The sequence below is a fragment of the Pongo pygmaeus genome, chromosome 15 (assembly GCF_028885625.2).
Source record: "Pongo pygmaeus isolate AG05252 chromosome 15, NHGRI_mPonPyg2-v2.0_pri, whole genome shotgun sequence".
Taxonomy (NCBI): domain Eukaryota; kingdom Metazoa; phylum Chordata; class Mammalia; order Primates; family Hominidae; genus Pongo; species Pongo pygmaeus.
Genome location: NC_072388.2, coordinates 89,033,932 through 89,052,768, shown reverse-complemented (window position 1 = coordinate 89,052,768; position 18,837 = coordinate 89,033,932). Strand labels below are relative to the sequence as shown.

The 18,837-nt window shown below is 39.5% G+C and overlaps 1 protein-coding gene across 9 annotated transcripts in view; it reads right to left on the bottom strand.

The window, feature by feature from the left end:
* The window catches only part of TDP1 (tyrosyl-DNA phosphodiesterase 1), a 91,551-nt gene that overhangs the window by 37,755 nt on the left and 34,959 nt on the right, over positions 1–18,837 (bottom strand). For all 9 annotated transcript variants that reach the window (XM_054449871.2, XM_054449874.2, XM_054449876.2 and 6 more), the window contains 2 exons: positions 17,061–17,127; positions 15,570–15,677 (listed from right to left, as the gene is read on the bottom strand). In XM_054449871.2, the coding sequence (XP_054305846.2) occupies positions 15,570–15,677; positions 17,061–17,127 (175 nt within the window). The remainder of the gene's footprint in view (positions 1–15,569; positions 15,678–17,060; positions 17,128–18,837) is intronic.

Genomic DNA, 18,837 nt, shown 5'->3' with positions numbered 1-18,837 from the left:
CACTCAAGTCACAGATAATTTTATAGTTAAAGCTTCAGTTAAGACACAAATTTTAAAATAAAAGGGAAAATAATCCAAATCCATCATGAGCAAGACAACAGAAAATATAATTAGACCTCCAGGAACTTCAGATGACTGACCAATTAGATGTCGAGTTAAAAATAAGTATACTTAAAATGATTTAAGCCGGGCATGGTGGCTCATGCCTGTAATCCCAGTGCTTTGGGAAGCCAAGACAGAAGGATCACTTGAGGCCAGAGGCTTGAGACCAGCCAGGGCAATAAAGCAAGATCCCATATCAAAATAAAATGCAAAAATTAGCCAGGCAGGGTGGTGTGCACCTGCAGTCCCAGCTACTTGTGAGACTGAGATGGGAGAATTGCTTGAGCCCAGGAGCTATGATCGCGTGCCACTGCACTCCAGCCTGGGTGACACAGCAAGACACCATCTCAAAAAACAAAAACAAAAGATGTCAAAGTAAACAACATACAAAAGAAATAATGAAACAAGCATAAAACAAATTTGCTAATAATGGCAGCTAATATGCAGCATCTATTAACTGCCAAACATTGTTTTAATACCTTTATATATTCTATTTATTTTCATTCTTAACTATTAGATACCTATTCTATTACTATACTTATTTAACAGATGAGAAAATGGAAGTCATTTGCCCAAGATTTCAACAGGTACTAGGTGGTAGAGTAAGAATTTGAACTCAGGCAGCATGACTCTGGGCTGAACTGTAAACCATGAAACATATGGTATCCGAGAAGGTCCAAAAGTAAAATACAGTCACTAGAATTAAAAACTCTACTGATGAATTAAATACCATATGAGTCACAGCTGAAAACAAAACTAATGAAACAGAAGAAAGATCTAAAGAAATTAGGTAGAATGCAACTCAGAGACAAAGAGGTGGAAAGTAAGAAACTGAAGATAGAAAGAATGAGAGGGTCCAACAAGCATCTCATAAGAGTTGCAAGAAGGAAGTGAGAGAGGGTAATAGCCAATAATTTTACCGAACTGTTGAAAAATCAGCTCTTCAGAGTGAAGAAATACAACAAACCCTGCTGAGACTAAATAAAAATAAATCCATACCTATTTATCCATCGTAGCTAAATTGAAGAATACCAAAGGTAAAGAAAATCTTAAAAACAGCCAGAGATGAGACAGCTTTTCCACAAGGAGCAATAATTAGATGGCAACTTCTCAATACCAACAACTGAGCTCAAAAGCCAATGGAAAAAAATATTTAAGGAACTTAGAGAAAGACCAGGCATGGTGGTTCACGCCTGTAATCCCAGTATTTTGGGAGGCTGAGGCAGAAGGATTGCTTGAACTCAGGAGCGTGAGAACAGCAACATAGTGAGACCCCATCTCTAAAAAAAAATAAAAATTAGCCAGGTGTGGTGGTGCATGCCTGTAGTCCCAGCTACTTGGGAGGCTGAGGTGGAAGGATGACTTGAGCCCAGGAAGTGGAGGTTACAGTGAACCAAGCCTGGGTGGCAGAGCAAAACCCTATCTTAAAAGGAAAAAAAAAAATCTTAGTTGGCAGTTACTTTGTCCCAGTTTTCCGCCCCGAGATAGGGTCTTGCTCTATTGCCCAGGTTGGAGTGCAGTGGAGCGATCTCAGCTTACTGCCACCTCTGCTTCCTGGGTTCAAGCGATTTTCATGCCTCAGCCACCTGAGTAGCTGGGATTACAGGTGTGAACTACCATGTCCAGCTAATTTTTATATTTTTAGTAGAGACAGGGTTTCTCCATGTTGCCTAGGCTGGTCTTGAACTCCTGGTCTCAAGTGATCCACCGGCCTTGGCCTCCTAAAGTGCTGGGATTACAGGTGTGGGCAGTGTGAGCCACCGCATCCGGCCAAAGAATTTTAAATTCAGTTAAATTATCACTCAAAAATGAGGGAGAAAATAAAAGGAGTTTTAGAAAAACAAATAAGAGCTTATTGCCAGTAAGACGGCATCAATGAAATAACTATAAAAGATATAGTTCAGGAATAAAACTGAATTTGTTTGAAAGGACAGGGCTAACGGGAAGAAAAAGAACAAAGAAATGAGTAAACTTGTGGGTAACTGTAAACAAGAAGTGACTGTAAAGTAATAATGACAATGACTAATTTTGAAAGCCAAAAAAGGGTGGAATGAAAATATTGGTGAATAATAAAGAGGAAGAGGAGCGGGGCACAGTGGCTCACACCTGTAATCCCAGCACTTTGGGAGGCCAAGGCAGAGTTTTGAGCTCAGGAGTTCAACACCAACCTGAGCAACATTTCAAAACTCCATCTCTACGAAAAATACAAAAATTAGCCAGGCATGGGCTGGGCATGGTGCCTCACACCTGTAATCCCAGCACTTTGGGAGGCTGATGTGGGCGGATCACCTAAGGTCAGGAGTTCGAGACCAGCCTGGCCAACATGGTGAAACCCTATCTCTACTAAAAACACAAAAAAATTAGCCAGGCTTGGTGGCGGGTGCCTGTAATCCCAGCTACTCGGGAGGCTGAGGCAGGAGAATCACTTGAACCCAGGAGGTAGCTAAGATCATGCCATTGCACTCCAGCCTGGGTGACAGAGCAAGACTCCGTCTCAAAAAAAATTAGCTAGGCATGGTGGCATACACCTGTAGTCCCAGCTACTTGGGGAGGCTGAGAAGGAAAGATCACCTGAGCCTGGGAGGTCAAGGCTGCAACGAGCAGTGAGCATGCCATTGCACTCCAGCCTGGGTGACAGCGTGAAATCCTGTCTCAAAATTCTGCAGATGTTGAAGAATCTTGGGAGATTAACTACTAAGAGGATGCAACACATCAGCGGTGTTTCCAGGGTGGATATCAGGTCTTACAGATACAGTGTATTAACAAAGAAAAGCCAGCAGGAAAAGAAAAATGAAAATGATTATGATGCATGTTTTCAAGCAGATAAGAGCAAAACACTAAAGAAGATTAGACACTTGGGTGTAGGGTTTTGCAAGTGTAAAGTCTGACAAACCACCAAACAGATTTGGACAAATCTACTTGCAACCTCACTTTGTTCCTCAGTCGCAGGCCTATCATGACCCTCCCCCTACCAAGCAGTCTTTCATAGCCATGTTGGACTCTAAATGGAGGCCTTGGTGCCCGATGGCATAGTCCAGCCTACCTGTTGACCTGGTCTTTAAAAGGATCCATCTATCCTTGATCCCACAGATGGAACTACAAGGACTTTAGAAGTCATCACATCAATAATCCAAAATGACAAAAATTACTGCCAAGAAGGATAAAAAAATTGTTTTTAAAATTTCAGGTCAAAATTGGTATTTAGAATACTATACCAAATAATTTGAGTACATACTTAATAGTAACCCATGTGACAACCAAAAACTGCTTACTGTTTTATTTTCTAATGAAATGTTCCAATGTTTTAGTCTATCTCCTGTAGTGGAAAGGCAATAAATACAAGGACTTGAAAAGAGCAACAGACTTGTAAGATTTGAGTTTGCTTTTGGCTAGCTCTGTTACCTTGTGGTTAGTACTTAGGTCACCAATTTCTTCACTTATAATAAGGACTTAACACCATCTGCTCATTACACTGGGCTATAATGAGGAATGAATGAAATAATCTAGGTGCAAGTGCTTAGTAAATTTTAATGCACATCACAAAGGTAAGGTTTGGAAATGGTTAATGCTTTTAATATAACTATGAAATGTTTGTTAGAATGGGCCCTGGGAGATGATCTATTATAACGATTTTTTAAAATTTTCTTTTTAAACCTCGAGAACCCTTTGTTCAAAGGAAACATTTTAAGCAAACAAGGGCAAGTATCTCTGGGTGAATTAACTGCACTCATCTCTCTCTGCCCACTGTTGTGGTGGCTTCTGAAAGGGGTTTCCAGAGCCCACAGGGCTCCAAGGAACACAGCATAAAATTCACTGATTTAGCCCAACCCCCAGTTTTACAGATGGGGAAATGGGCCTAGAGAGCAGAAGCAAATGTCTTAAGAGTGTGGCTGCAGAGCGGATGGATTGTTCACATGGCCAGTAAGACTGAATAGTCCAATATATGGTCAGCATTTTGTCAAGGTCCTGGGAGACCTTGAAAAGCTCTCTGAAGATGATTCCTTTATAAAGTGTGTGAAGGCAGGTGCCTTACCTTTGTTTTCCTGAGTCCCACAGTACACAGTGTCCTGGGAATGATTCTTGTCTTTTTGGAGCCTGAAGCATTGGTGCTGCATAGCACAAGGAAGGTTTCCACTAAGACCTGAGATAGCTGGAGGAGCAGCCTCCTTGGGGCTTATGATCAGCTCCACAAAGGCTAACAGCATGTTTAACTCTCCCAGAGAGCTGTGATCACAACCTTATAGGCAACCTACTTCCTCCCTTCCTTCTCTCAGCCTGTCACCATCCTGCTGACTCTCCTGTAATAATGTCTCTGTGCCAATCCCAAAGCAGAGAGACGATAGGTCTACATCAATCAGAAGGCAAGTTCCATGAGAACAGGGACCACACCTGTCTTGTCCATCATCTATAACTAAAACCTAGAATAGCACCTGGCACATAAACAAGAAACAGTCACACCAGACTATCTGGGTCTAAATCCTAGCTCTTCCTGCTTCCCAGCTGGGTCACTTGGGAGCATGCTATTTAAGCTCTCTATGCTTCAGTTTTCATATCTCTAAAATGGGGATAGTAACAGTACCTAGCTCCTAATTTGGGGGATTAAATGAGCTAGTATAAAAAAGCACTTGGCCAGCATATAGTAAGCACCATACAAGTATTTGCTATATTACTTGTGAGAGGCTTTCTTTGGAGGCCAGTCCCTGGTGGGAAACTCCAGGTAGCACCTCCTCATCTCAAGCCAGATGTGCACTTACTGACTAGCAATGCCAGTGTGCAAAGGGTCTAGAGGCACTAAGTCAGGGGTCTCAAGCTTTTTTCCATCACTGATGATGCTCACAAGACTTTCGCATATGAGTACAGAAAGGGGTATGCTCTGTTTTCACTCTGCTTGTACCAGATGTAGGCAGGCGAGGGTAGTAATATGACTTGAATCATCTCTATTGTATAAAGGAAGTCACTTGTAGGTGTTAGTACTGATAACCATCATTTGTAACAAAGCACATGAAGCATACCAGCTAATCCCAATATCTTAGAGCCACAGGGCCAGGCAACCAAGTCTACCCAATGACATCTATAAGTATTTTCTTGTGTAATCCAATTTTATTTTCACCAAAATACTCGGACAAAGGAGAACAAAAAGAGACAATCTGTTTCAGAATCAAAGCAACAGACATTAGAGAAGGAGTACTGCATAGTAATATTGAAAAGCAGAGGAGAGAGGATGTCTTTTATGTTTCCTCAAAAAGCCAGTGATTTTGCAGTCAAGCACTTGTCTCGTTTTCTCCCAAAGTGGCAGCACCAACATTTCTGCTCATCCCTGACTATCCGCATTGCCTGTCAGTTGCTAGGCAACTCTAACAGTGATCCAGCATGTGTTAGGTACCCACCTTGCTTCTGACCACCCACAATAGACAACTTTCGTAACTGTTCTCATTGGGTTTGCCAGTTACACCTAGGCACTATCTTCTTAACCAAGGCTTCTCTTAAACCTCATCTTCCTCCTGCTTAGTCATGTGGTAAAATTTAAATACAACATTTGTCATCATGTCCCAATAATTTCCCTAACAACCGGCTGCCCATCAAACATGGGATGATTTTATGGTAGGATCAAAACAGATGGGAGGAAAATCTTATTAAAACCATAAATATCTCTCCATAAAAACAAGTAACCAATCAAAAGAGGAAATCGTCAGCTAATATAACATCCTAATAAGTTCAAGTGAACTGTTAATTTTGAGTTTCTCTGAATGTATAAATCTGGCTGACTGTACTTGTCCTGATTAAATAGAGTAATTGTGACCAATTTAAAAATTAACCACATATGGCAGGGAGCAGTGGCTCACGCCTGTAATCCCAGCACTTCGGGAGGCCAAGGTGAGCGGATCACAAGGTCAGGAGCTCGAGACCAGCCTGGCCAATACCGTGAAACCGCATCTCTACTAAAAATACAAAAATCAGCCGGCCATGGTGGCACACGCCTGTAGTCCCAGCTACTTGGGAGGCTGAGGCAGATGAATCGCTTGAATCCAGGAAGCGGAGGTTGCAGTGAGCCGAAATCACGCCACTGCACTCCAGCCTGGGTGACACAGTGAGATTCCGTCTCAAAATAAAATAAAATAAAATAAAATAAACATAACCACATATTTAGTTTAGAAAAGGCTATATATCTATGAAAAGATCTTCTATTTTTGAGACAGGGTCTCACTCTGTTGCCTAGGCTGGAGTACAGTGGTGCCATCATGACTCACTGCAGCCTCAGTCTCCCAGGCTCAAGTTATCTTCCCACCTCAGCCTCCTGAGTAGCTGGGACTACAGGTGCACACCATCACGCACCCCCTGCTTTTTTTTTTTTTTTTTTTTGTAGAGATGGGGTTTTACCATGTTGCTCAGGCTGATCTCAAATTCCTGAGTGCAAGTGATCCGATCGCCTTGGCCTCCCAAAGTGCTGGGATTACACGTGTGAGCCACTGTACCCAGCTTGAATATGTCTTAAGGTCATATATTTTATATGGATGTGTTACACAAGGAAAACAGACAAAGGCTTTATAAGGTGCTTTCTTAAATCCTAAGAGGCCTAACGAAAATGAGAGACATGAAAAATCAAGCAGCGAACTAATATTAAACACAGCATACTGTTTAATAGGAAACAACCACATGTTTTGTATCATCATCCTTGGGATTCCATAAATGAGATAAAAGCCAAGGGTATAAATGCGTTTTCCAAAATTTAAGTGGCAAGGCTAGTAAGTGGCAATCTCAAATTAGGACTTGGATCTTTGGACTCTGTCTCAGGTTATTTCCTCCATAATATGCTGGATGATTGGGTAATGTCACCATCTGTGGACCCTGGGTTTGAAAATGTTGATGGGTTACAGCTATTAAACCCAAGCAACTAATAGTAGTCGTTTCCGGATGAGGAGCAGGGTGGCTGGGGAACAGGAATGGGAAGACATACCTTCTTTATATACCATTTATATATTGTGTATGTTACCTATTGGAAAAAAGTAAGTTTTTAAAAGGGCACTGATTCAAATATTTTTTGGTCACAAACCATGTGCCAAGCAGTGTTAGATGCTAAGCAGAAAAAGATGAGTAAGATCAGGCACCTTGCTCACCTGAAGCTCATGATACAGGGAAGCAAAGGGACCCATAAAGAAGCAACCAGGTCGATGCCTACAGGAGCAGTGAGAATATATTTAAAAAAAAAAAAAAAGCACCATGAAAACACAAAGGAAAAAATAATTATGCGTGCTGAGCTAGAAAAAGTTTCACTTTAAGGGGAGCATTTGAATTAGAACTTGAAAGAGAAGTATAGTTATTGTAGACAGTACAGAAAAAAATAAAACCTGAGAAGCAGTCTGAAAATAAACTGCAGTTAGATTAAGGGGGATACCATTCATTCAGTTCCGAGCCACTACAGGCCAGGTACTGAACTAGGCACTATATTAGCTAATCTGCCAGAAGGCACAAACATTAAAGAATAATTACCAAAGATCACAATGAGTATTCTGGTAGGAAATGAAGCATGATAATTATAAACTCATTTTTTTCCTACAGTAAAAGGAAACTTCTAATACAGATAGTTCAACAGAAACTTCATTAAAAAAGGTTTTGGTGCAGATTTTATGATTCTTGGTGATGTGGTAACTATGGCAACTATATACTAAAACATGACCCAGGAGCTATGAAAAATGTTTTCAGTCAGAACCTCAATCACAACACATAATGAAAGAGAGGAAATGAAAACTGTGATTTATATTTAAAATAATAAAAGGGAAGATTAGAAACTATATTAAGGCTAACGTTTTTATAAGATTCCAATTCCTGACCTTCTGTAGCCAGTTTTCACATTTGTGAAATGTCAACTGGATGAAACAAAGTCCAAATGATCAAGAAATCAACATCCTCTACTTATGATGGGTAGAGACATAACAGGCAATAAGATATTATGTAGACCCAATAGGAACCATACGAAATACATTTCCTAAGGGGATGAGATTTTTTAAGATTAGGAAATCAGATCTTTTGTGATTCTATGAATCTTTTATAGGACTATTATTTTTAACAACTCTACATACCCAAGTAAATATTGTTCTCCAAAGCAGTCATGCTGCGGGGTTGGTCCCTTACTCCAGTACAGCTGCCTCTTTTGGCTCCAAGAAAGTATAGAACTTCTCAAAGAGCTTTGGAGCCGGAGGTTCAGTCTTTTGAGTGTGTACAAGGGTACTTTTGCTTAACTATAGAAAACAAACCCCAATTTTGAAAACAGTAAAAAATTAATTCCAGCCAAAATTGGAGAATAAGATGGGTAAATTGAACCAGGAAAGAAATATCAGTGGGCCGGGCACAATGGTTCATGCCTATAATCCCAGCACTTTGGGGGGCCGAGGTGGGTGGATCATCTGAGGTCAGGAGTTCGAGACCAGCCTGACCAACATGGAGAAACCCCATCTCTACTAAAAATACAAAATTAGCCGTGGTATGGTGGCGCATGCCTGTAATCCCAGCTACTCAGGAGGCTGAGGCAGGAGAATTGCTTGAACCCGGGAGGCAGAGGTTGCAGTGAGCCGAGATCGTGACACTGCACTTCAGCCTGGGCAATAAGAGCAGAACTCCATCAGTGAAGTCTGTGGAAAGCAGAATCAAAAGATGGCCCCTGGTGCACACGCCTGTATATCCCCTTTCCTTGAGGATGAGCCAGAATTGTGAATATGATGGAGTTTCACTTGCATAATTCGGTTATCAATTAATTGACTAAGTTACTCAAAAGGGAAATAATCCTGGGTGGGCTAGAGTTGGGTCCTTCCTGAGATAGATCCTCCTGCTGGTTTCCAAGAAGCATCCCATGAGGAATGCGGCAGACCACCACGGGCAGCACCTAGGAGCTGAGAACGCCTGGCTGACAGCCAACAAGAAAGCAGGAACCTCAGGCTTACAGCCACAAGCAACTGTGAGCTTGAAAGAGGACCCCCAAGCTTCAGATGAGATCACAGCTGGGTTGGCACCTTGATTTTAGCCTGGTGAGACACTGAGCAGAGGGCTCAGCTAATCCACGCCCAGATTCCTGACCCACGGGAACCGTAAAATAGTAAATTTGTATTGTTTTAAGCCCCCTTAGTTTGTGATCATATATTACATAGCAACAGAAAACTAATGCAAGGCTGGAAACAAAGAGTGTCTATTAAGAAACAATACTTCTTTGTTAATGTGTCACGTCAACTTATTTTGAAAGAACTTGGAAGAGTGGAAAGAAAACTTGAGCAATGGCAATGTTTTTGGCCAAAGCACCTACTTTCAAAGGGTGATCATAATACTTCTTTGGATATGCAGCTCTAGATTATTTTTTTAAAGTCCATCATGTTAAAAGTCAAAATTCATATTGCCTATCATTCACTGTGCTTATTACTCCTATAATTTTTTTCTGGGGAATTTGTTTTAATTTTATTGTACTTAATAAAGAGGAGTTGGTTATTCATTCCAAACCCAAACATTAATATGGATCAGTAATAATAAAGTAGAAAAATATCAAAAGTTAAATTTATGTAGCTTTTGATGTATTTACCTTTGGCTAAAATCCAATTCTTAAAACCTAGTATGTCTGCTACTTTGTTGACAGAGCATTAGATTTGCTGGGCATGAGCACTTCATTTGGACTAGAATCCACAGTGCTCTCCTACAATCCTGCCTCACTATTCTAAAGCAAGTAAATATATTAAATGAAAGGATATATCAGTTGTTCATAAACTTCTGAATTTATTCTCAAGGATGATGATATTGTCCACCAGAGCATAAAATCTAGGGAATATTTAGAAATGTATAAGGCATTTTTTTTCAGCTTTCACCAGGACTTGGCAGTTAGTATGTGAGGACCAGGTTATTAAATAACTTATAATGCATGGGACAATCTTGTATAACAAAAAATTATCTTGACCAAAATAACAATAGTGCCCTGTTGAGAGACACACTATTTGAGTATAAGCTGAAGTCGACTATTTAAAATCACATCTTATTCTAGGAAATCTCATGGAACAAGCATTTAGAAAAGCACTCAATTATTCCAATCAATTCAAATTATAACATTCATTGAACTGCTTTCCATAGACCAACAACTAATAAGGCCTCAGGCAACCCAGGAGACATCAAAGAAACGGTAATATGTTAAAGCAGGTAAAAACGCAAAGTCTGGCCACCCACTACTGCTCTGAACTCACCTACCCTCCCATCCTATTGACTCCAGTAACACTCACTTTGCTGTTAATCAAACACAGTAAGCATATTCCCACTCCCCACCCTGCATCCCTCAGCGACCCATCCACATGGCTCTTCCCCTACTTCTTTCAGGTCTCTGCATGAATTTTACCACATCAGAAGGCCTTCCCTGACCCTCTTCTTTAAGGAGCAGCCTCCCTCCCCAACCCGGGTACTCATACCCTACAGGACAGTGTTTGAGAGTGGGGACTCTGGATTCTTGGGCACGTTGTTTAACCTCTGTGCTTCAGTTCTTCCATCCGAAAAGGGGATTAATGGATACACTGTAGAACGGCTATGAGAATTACATGAATATATATATATATATAAAATGTGCTTGGAACTGTGCCTGGAACTGCTGGTTAAGAACTACATGTTAGCTCTGAAAATTTAAAAACAATAACCTAAACCAAATTTGAAATAAAGCTTTTAACTCATTTCATTTGATATCAAAACTTGATCTTAACTCATTGGGCAACAAAAGTTGAACTAAGATGACATGAGGCTACCTGTGATCTTTGCTTCCAAAATGTTTTATTATGAAGTGTTGGTCCAGATATCACTAGGGATATTAACACACAGTATAGGTACCATATTATCTTTCTAAAATCCAAATACTGAACTACATCTGGTACCAAGAATTTAGAATAAAGGATTGTGCACCTAAATTATCATTCTATTTTTTCTCTATAGCACTTACCACCATTTGCATATATAAACATACTTCTTTGCTTTTTGTGTAATTCTTAGCACCAGAACATAAAGTCAAGATGTTTTACTGTTTATTGCATTCTTAGCACCTAGAAAAGTGTGTAGTGCATAGTAGGTGCTCAGTAGTTATGTGCTGGATAAATGGTTAAATCTGATACCCAAAATAGAATATATATAAAACATTTTTCTTAGGTAGAAGAAAAATTATTTAATGGAAAATATGTGACCAGTTGCTCTTCAGCCCAGGAGGGATGGCTTGAATCCAATTCATTTGTTTGGCAATGGAACCCCTGGTAGGCATGAAAAGCCCAGCTGATATGTATTTCTTGTATGTTCCTCAATGCCCAGGCATTGATCTGCTATATTCTCCTCTGGAAGTCACAAAGGATTATGGTGTCAACAATCAGTACTAACCAAAACTCCAAAACATACTATATGTACACCAAACTTTCAAGTTCATCTCCAACAAACAATTCCACCTGAAGTCTCCATCATGATAAATCAATCTTCAATCAAATTCACCATCATCCCACTGTGGTAGGCCAGTTCCATTCCCTGACTTCTATACTGATATCAGTGACAATCCCCATCTCCACACCCCAAACTCAGGAATCACCTTTGAGGGCCCTCCCATGTTCCATTATGCAGTCTAGGCAGCGCTTTCATGGTTACCACTTCAATCCTAAGCTTCATCAGCCTCCACATGTCAGGCACCTGGCCAGTCACCAGGGTATGCTGAACAAGACAGGCATGGACTTGGCCTCACAGAGTCTAGAGGGGAAGCCAGATAATTACACAAGTAACCACAGTGAATACGGAAAGAACATTGACAATGCAGGAATCTAGGGCATTATGGAAGCCACCAGGCTACAGAAGTGATGTTTTGGCTAAAAACCCACCTATGTAGAATAGTCAAAAAGCATTACAAGTGTAATTAACTAATATGCATACAATGAATTCTTTGGTAAATCTCTTTCATGCAAATGTAAATTCTGTGAGAACCTCATCTTAATTACCCTATTCTTGCCAAAGCGGGCAATACATATTTGCTGAGTAATGGGTAGAACTGCCTCAACTCTGCCGCCTTATTCCTCACTGAGTGGAGGGAGGGGATAACGCCACCTCACAGCTCTTGTGGGGACTGAAAGACACTACTATGTAGGTAAAGCACCAGAAGTGTCTGCCACATGGTGGCTACTTAATGCAGGTCAATTCTCTCCCCTGCCCCTTTCTTCTTATTCCCACAGGTCACCATGGTTGGCACCTTAAACCTTCATAGTTGCTGTGCAGTTGAGAAGTCTGAGGCTCAGAGAGGTTAAGAAACTTGTCCAAGGCAAGACTTGTTCAATAGTAGACCTGACCATCTCATCTAGTACTGTCTGACAATGCTAAAGCTCATGCTTGAGAGACAAAATAGTGAGGTAGGAGCTGTGAGCTCCACTGGTGGCACACGGATCTAAGGATCTGGACAGGGAGGGACCAGCAGAGGCTGAAAGAGGCTCCAGGAGGAGATGGGACCTGAACACGACTCTTAAAAGATGAACAGCAACTGAAGAGAGAGAGAAAAGGGATGAAAGGATCAGGAGAGGAAACTACATGGGCTGCGGGCTGGATGATTTCAGGGGCAAAGGAGGCTAGCCTGGCTTCTTCTCAAGGCTCCTATTGGGGATTAATGGGTAAGAATGGTGAAAATGGTGTGGCTGGGGCATGACTTCCAAACTGAGGAATCTGTACTTTAGCCTACAGGACGTGGGGAATTCTGAACATGGGACAATGAGGAAACTCTACATTTCAGAAAGGTAGAAGGGGCATGGGCAACCAGGATGAGTGGCCTATGAAGAACATCCACGTGATGATACAACAGATAGGAAACCCTTTCAGAAGTCCAGGTGATAAGTCTCTGACTTGGTAATTCCAAGGACTGGAAGAGGAAAGTTTTGAAACATTTCAAAGGTAAATAGGCTTTGATAGCTATTTCCAAAGCACCCATGTGCCCACCTCAAGCACAGAATTGGTCTCTTCCTATTGTAATTATTTCTGTGTCTGGCTCCTCTCATCAGAGACTGTGAGCATCTCAAAGACACTATCTAAATCTTCTGTTTTATCCTGAGTGCCTGGCATCCACAGGAGGACCTCAGTAAATGTTTGCCAAACATTTGAAGGAATAGTGAAAGAGGACATTCAGGCTTTAAGCTTGGTAATAAGACAGGTGCCACAAGAGCAAAGAAGAATGCTGGGAAAAGAAATCTCCATCTACATAAGGTGAGCTCGGTTTGGGAACATTCTTTCTGACAGGTTCAGAAAAACTGACAGACAAAACAAAATGTCCAAACCTAATCAAGGGAGCTGTTTACTGGTAGATGCCACTTATATTTGGAATCTATACTTTCCTTTGTTATGGAGGGGCTGAGAGAGTGGGCTCTATGTATCTAAGTTGTTATTTAAGTTATGTTTCTTAGAAATCCTTCAATCATATTGGAACACTCAATGTCCTTTTCCTCTTTTATACAACAATCAAAGTAAAGCCTGACACAATTTCTTTGGAATTAACTAGTCTTTGTAGGAAACAGGCACACTAAAACTGTACGTTGATTAAGAGGGGCATCACACAGCAGAGGAGAGGCGTGCTCCTATCTGGGTTCCACCACTTATTACTGCATGATAGTAGGCAGCTTATTAATCACTCTGTGCCTCCTGGTCCTCATGCAGCTGTTGTGAGAATTCAATAAGTAAATACACATGACTGCTCACCCAGAACAGTCTGGCATATTGAAATTGCTGAATGAATGTTGTTGCTATTCATCTTTAAACATTTAGGAAAGTAGATATAGCTTTCAGTCCAGTTATTACAGAATAAAACTAGAAGCTACAAATCCATAATGACAAATTTCAAATTCTTACAATAAACTTCAAATAACTATAATTTGCTTAATTTAGTAACAACCATTCGACATTAAAGCAGATATTCACAGTACAAAACTGACAAATGTTAAATGAGTAAACTGACAGTGGATGTTTGACTTAACTTTAGAAAATACATGCCAAAGGTATCTGAACCTGTGTTTCCTTTTACATAGCCTCATGGAATCACTCAGATTTTCCCTGAAAACCCTGTGTATTTTCCCACCTCCATGGCCTTTGTCCTCACTAGTTCCTTCTAATCCGTCTGGGTTTTCTCTCAGGCTTACTTCTAGGCCTACTTACAATAGCACCTCTTTACTTAGTTTAGCTGATCTTTCATTTGATCCTGCCTCTGCCCCAGCAAGGCAATACATTTCTAACAGTGCTTCCACTATGGTCCTCACACAGGTAAACAACTAGGATACAACATCACATGCATGGCAGGGCTCGTGCTTCCTGGCTCTTTGTGTTCCCACAGTCAAGCACACACTGCCACTGAACTGAACTACAAAAACTTTGCCTTTAGAAAAAGATTACTCACAGGGTTACTTTAATCTCCACTTCCCTTAACGCCCTTAAAACAGAATCAATAATACGTAATTTCTGTGAAGTACATCACCTTTTTATTACACTTTGAGGGAAAACAACACCCAAACAGACATTAAATTAAACTTTTCCAATAAAGTAGAAAGAGACTCAAGATTGCAACATCAAGTCTTACTAAATCTCCAAGCTGCTGGTTTGCCCTATGGATTTTGGACTTGCCAGCCCCCACAATTGCATGAGCCAATTCCTTAAAATAAATCTTTCTCTCTCTCCAAGAAGATGTAAGTGGCTCTTTTGTTTAAAAGTTTGTTCATGAGTGCTGTTCCTCTCTTAAAGAAATAATTCTACTCTGTGATACTTTAATTAGTTGCTATTGACATTAATTATGTTACTGAATCATGAAGAGATGCCTAATCGTTGGGTTCAGCCTAGGAGTCAGGAACTAAAGTTCTAGTTTTCAAAGGGCATAGCAATTTATCTTCCTATAAAAATAGACACAAAAATGCCAACAGGTAGGTGGTTTCTTATAGGGTGATGAAAATATTCTAAATTTAGATTATGGCAATAGTTACATAATTCTGTGACTATCTTAAACCATTAAACAGTAGAGACTTAATGGGCAGATTTTATGGTATGTGAATTACACCTTAAAGATGTTTTAGAAAAGGACACATAAGAGATTTGATTGCTTCAGGTTTCAATTACCTAAGGAGAAACTAATTAAGAAAAAAATATTAATTTTAACATTTCATTATTCTTCTGTACTTACCCCAAATGTCAATTTGCATAACCCCTATTGAGGTATTAAATAACAGAAGTAAATGTTAACTTTATGCAAATCTTATAAACATCTAGACTTATAAGCAAAAGTAGGTGATGATCATATACTTTACAAAGGGATTAGTCATGGGATGCCTTTAAACAAGGCTCATGTAACACAAACATACTGAAAACTAATGACAACTCGCTAATCACTTTTTAGAAACCCATTCAACATTCAGAGCAAGAATTATGAACACATTAAAAAGATTTCTCCCATCAGGAATGTAAGGACTATTTACCTTGTGACAAGGAACCAAGCAATTTTACTGAAGTCTGGAGAAGGCCTCATATATGTCTTAATATGTGGCATGGCATTGCTGCGGCCAGAAGTCTCAGCTGACCATTTGCTAGTGACAGAAAAGACAAAACTTACTAATTACGAAATAAAATTGATCATAATCCTAATATTAGGAAACTGCATGAAAAGAAAGAGCCTATTATCTAAAAATCAACAGTGGCTACACGACTCTGTGACTTGTGATATTTTATGAAACTCCATTCAAGTAACGCATGCCCATTTTAGAATTATAAACTTCCCACTTTTCACAAGAAGCACTGCAACCTTTCAGCATATAGCCTTTCCATTTTTGCCATGAACATACGTACACGCATACATATTATTTCTGCTGCGCTTTTAACAGCATGTGTGTATATGTCTCCTGCCTGAACTGTGAGCTCCTTAAAGGGAAGAATCATGCTTCCATGGTGTGTTATGAGTAGAGGCTCAGCAAAAGCTTGTTGAATGAAACAAAATACAAAAAAGGCAAAATACAAACAGTATATGAAAAAATGAATGTTGAAAAGCGAGGGCAGAAATACTTTAGTCAAATGCTGACATTCACAAATCTGAGTTTGGTTCTAAGTTTCCAATATTGCAGACTATGGTTCTATGGGAACCTGTATCATGAAGCAACAATCTTTACTTATGAATATAAGAGAATGGTCCCTCCAGATTAACAGATCGTCTGTGAAAACAGAATCAGGTTTAGGTAGGTACCATCACTGTCTTCATTCAAGTGAATTTAATAATATACTGAAATGAGTTCAATTTAAAGAAATGTCCTCTGTAAGGAAAAACCTCTCAAGAAAGCATTAAAGAAAAGCTCTAGGATTACACACTGAATTACAGTTGAAAGTAATTCAAAGTAATCCTGCTTTCATTTCTGGCTAACCAGCACAGCAAACACCTGTTGAGGCAAGCATGAAACAGACTGGCCTTGCATATGCAGGCTGTGCAACTGCCGTGGCTGGAGGAGGGTGAAGGACATTCCCTTCACTCGTCCACTCAGCATTTACTGAACTCTGACAACACGCCAGATACTGTCCTGTATCCTCAGGAAACGGCGGCATAGAATCTGCCCTCAACAAGCTTGCAGCTGCATGTATGATGGTACAGACAGAATAATGATACTTTATATTTTGGAAAAATGAACTAAAATGCTGCTTATGTAAATTCTAAATTACCCAACATGATCTTTTATTTGTCTTTCTTGGCATGCCAATATTTAAATAGAAACCTCACAGCAATAAATTTTCCTCTTTGGTATTAAAAACCTATTCCAAAAAAAAATTCAAAACCTTGTTTTAAATTATTTCTATCACTAACATATGTAGATGAAAGAATATAGCTATATTACATAAAGTTCCTTTTAAAAAAAAACAAACCAGTGACATAAATAACACTCTAATTCCTAAAGAAGCAATAGCAGCAGTCTAAACCAATTACTTACTGAAAATAGGAATGCAGCCAATTCTGTTTTTCAGCTGTCTGGATGCTATAGGGAAGAGAGCCCCCAGCTTTTAAAAGAAAAATAAAACAATAAAAATTATGAAATATAATTTGAGGATCCCTCATTAAGAGGAAAATTTATAATAAACAGCAAGAAGGTAACAGGAAAAAAACTACTATTACTTCATCTTATAGAATAGTTATTTGAAAGAAAATGTCTATAGTTGCATTAAATATGTTCTCTTAATGAGGTTTCCTTCCTTCAGTATTAACTTTATGCAAATCTTATAAACATCCAGACTTATAAGCAAAAATAAGTGATGATTATATACTTTACGAAGTATAGTCATGGGATGCCTTTAAATAAGGCTCATATAACACAAACATACTGAAAACTAATGACAACTCGCTAATCACTTTTTAGAAACCCATTCAACATTCAGAGCAAGAATTATGAACACATTAAAAAGATTTCTCCCATCAGGAACGTAAGGACTATTTACAATTCTTCTCCTGTGTCGAGAATAAAAGTAAATTACTTCATTGAGGACGAGAACGCACCAAGTAAAGCGGAATAGAGCTTTTTCCTGCAAAAGCTTCAACTGCAAATAACTAAAACCACTCAGTTTCAAAGCCAGTTACAAAACAGCTTTGTTAAAAATACCACGTTGTTCCCCATTAAAAGTACACTTTGAAAACAAAAAATTATAATTGAATTACTTGGTGATGATAGTTTAACATCTATAACTGCACAGATCTGAAGTGTTAGAATCCTGGCCCATCCTACCCTCCTTATGCAAATAAGACACAGCTGGACAGCCTCTGTTTTGCCCAAGACCGTGGTGCTTGGGGAGGAAAATCTAGGACGAGATGTCAGTGCTCCTTCTACTTCATCTTTACACACTATTTCCAAATAGACTTTGTACTGGCTGAGCAGATTCTGACAAACAGAAAAGAATGGCTAAAAAACAAAACGTCCAGTAAACAGTTCAGTTTGAAAAAAGGAATTCTAAAAGCCTTATTCTTGCAAAGAGAATAAAGAAAGTTCCAAGTGGAAATACAATTAGAAGTCAATGTTTGCTCATTTTTGAAACGAAGAAAACTCCACAGTGGATTATCAGTGACTTTCCAAACACGTGCTGGAACTTCTCCACACTGATCTACACCCAAAGAGATCTATATCCAAACATCTCTGACATATCAAATACGGCATGTCCTGTCTTCAACTTCAAATAACTAAAACCATTCAGTTTCAAAGCCAGTTATAAAACAACTTTGTTAAAAATACCATGTTGTTCCCCCATTGAAAGTACACTTTGAATGAATCTAGCCTATTAGAGGCACAAAAAGAGTACCAAAGAAAAACCACCACTGTATCCCTGGGTCTCAGTGAAGTAATTTTGGTTTTGCCATTAAAAAACAAACAAAAAAAAATGGGCAAATACACTCCAAACGTTAGCGAAATTTTTCTGGCAGATTTTTCTTATTGAGCCTGATAAGCAATAAATGGACTAAATTAGTTTAATTCAGCACATTCTGCTTTCAGCCATCAGCAAATGCCAATTAGACTCTGCTTTTTCCAGAGACAACCACTATTTGGGTTTTTGGTTAACATCTCCTGATTACATTAACTAGCGGGGCTGCTGAATTCCAAATAAAGGTTTAGTGCCTGGTATGAGTATGAGGGAAATGGACAACGTTGACAGATGCCTACAAAAAATCTTAGGCATTTGCAGATGATGCCCTTGACAGAATAGACACATCAACAAAGTTACACC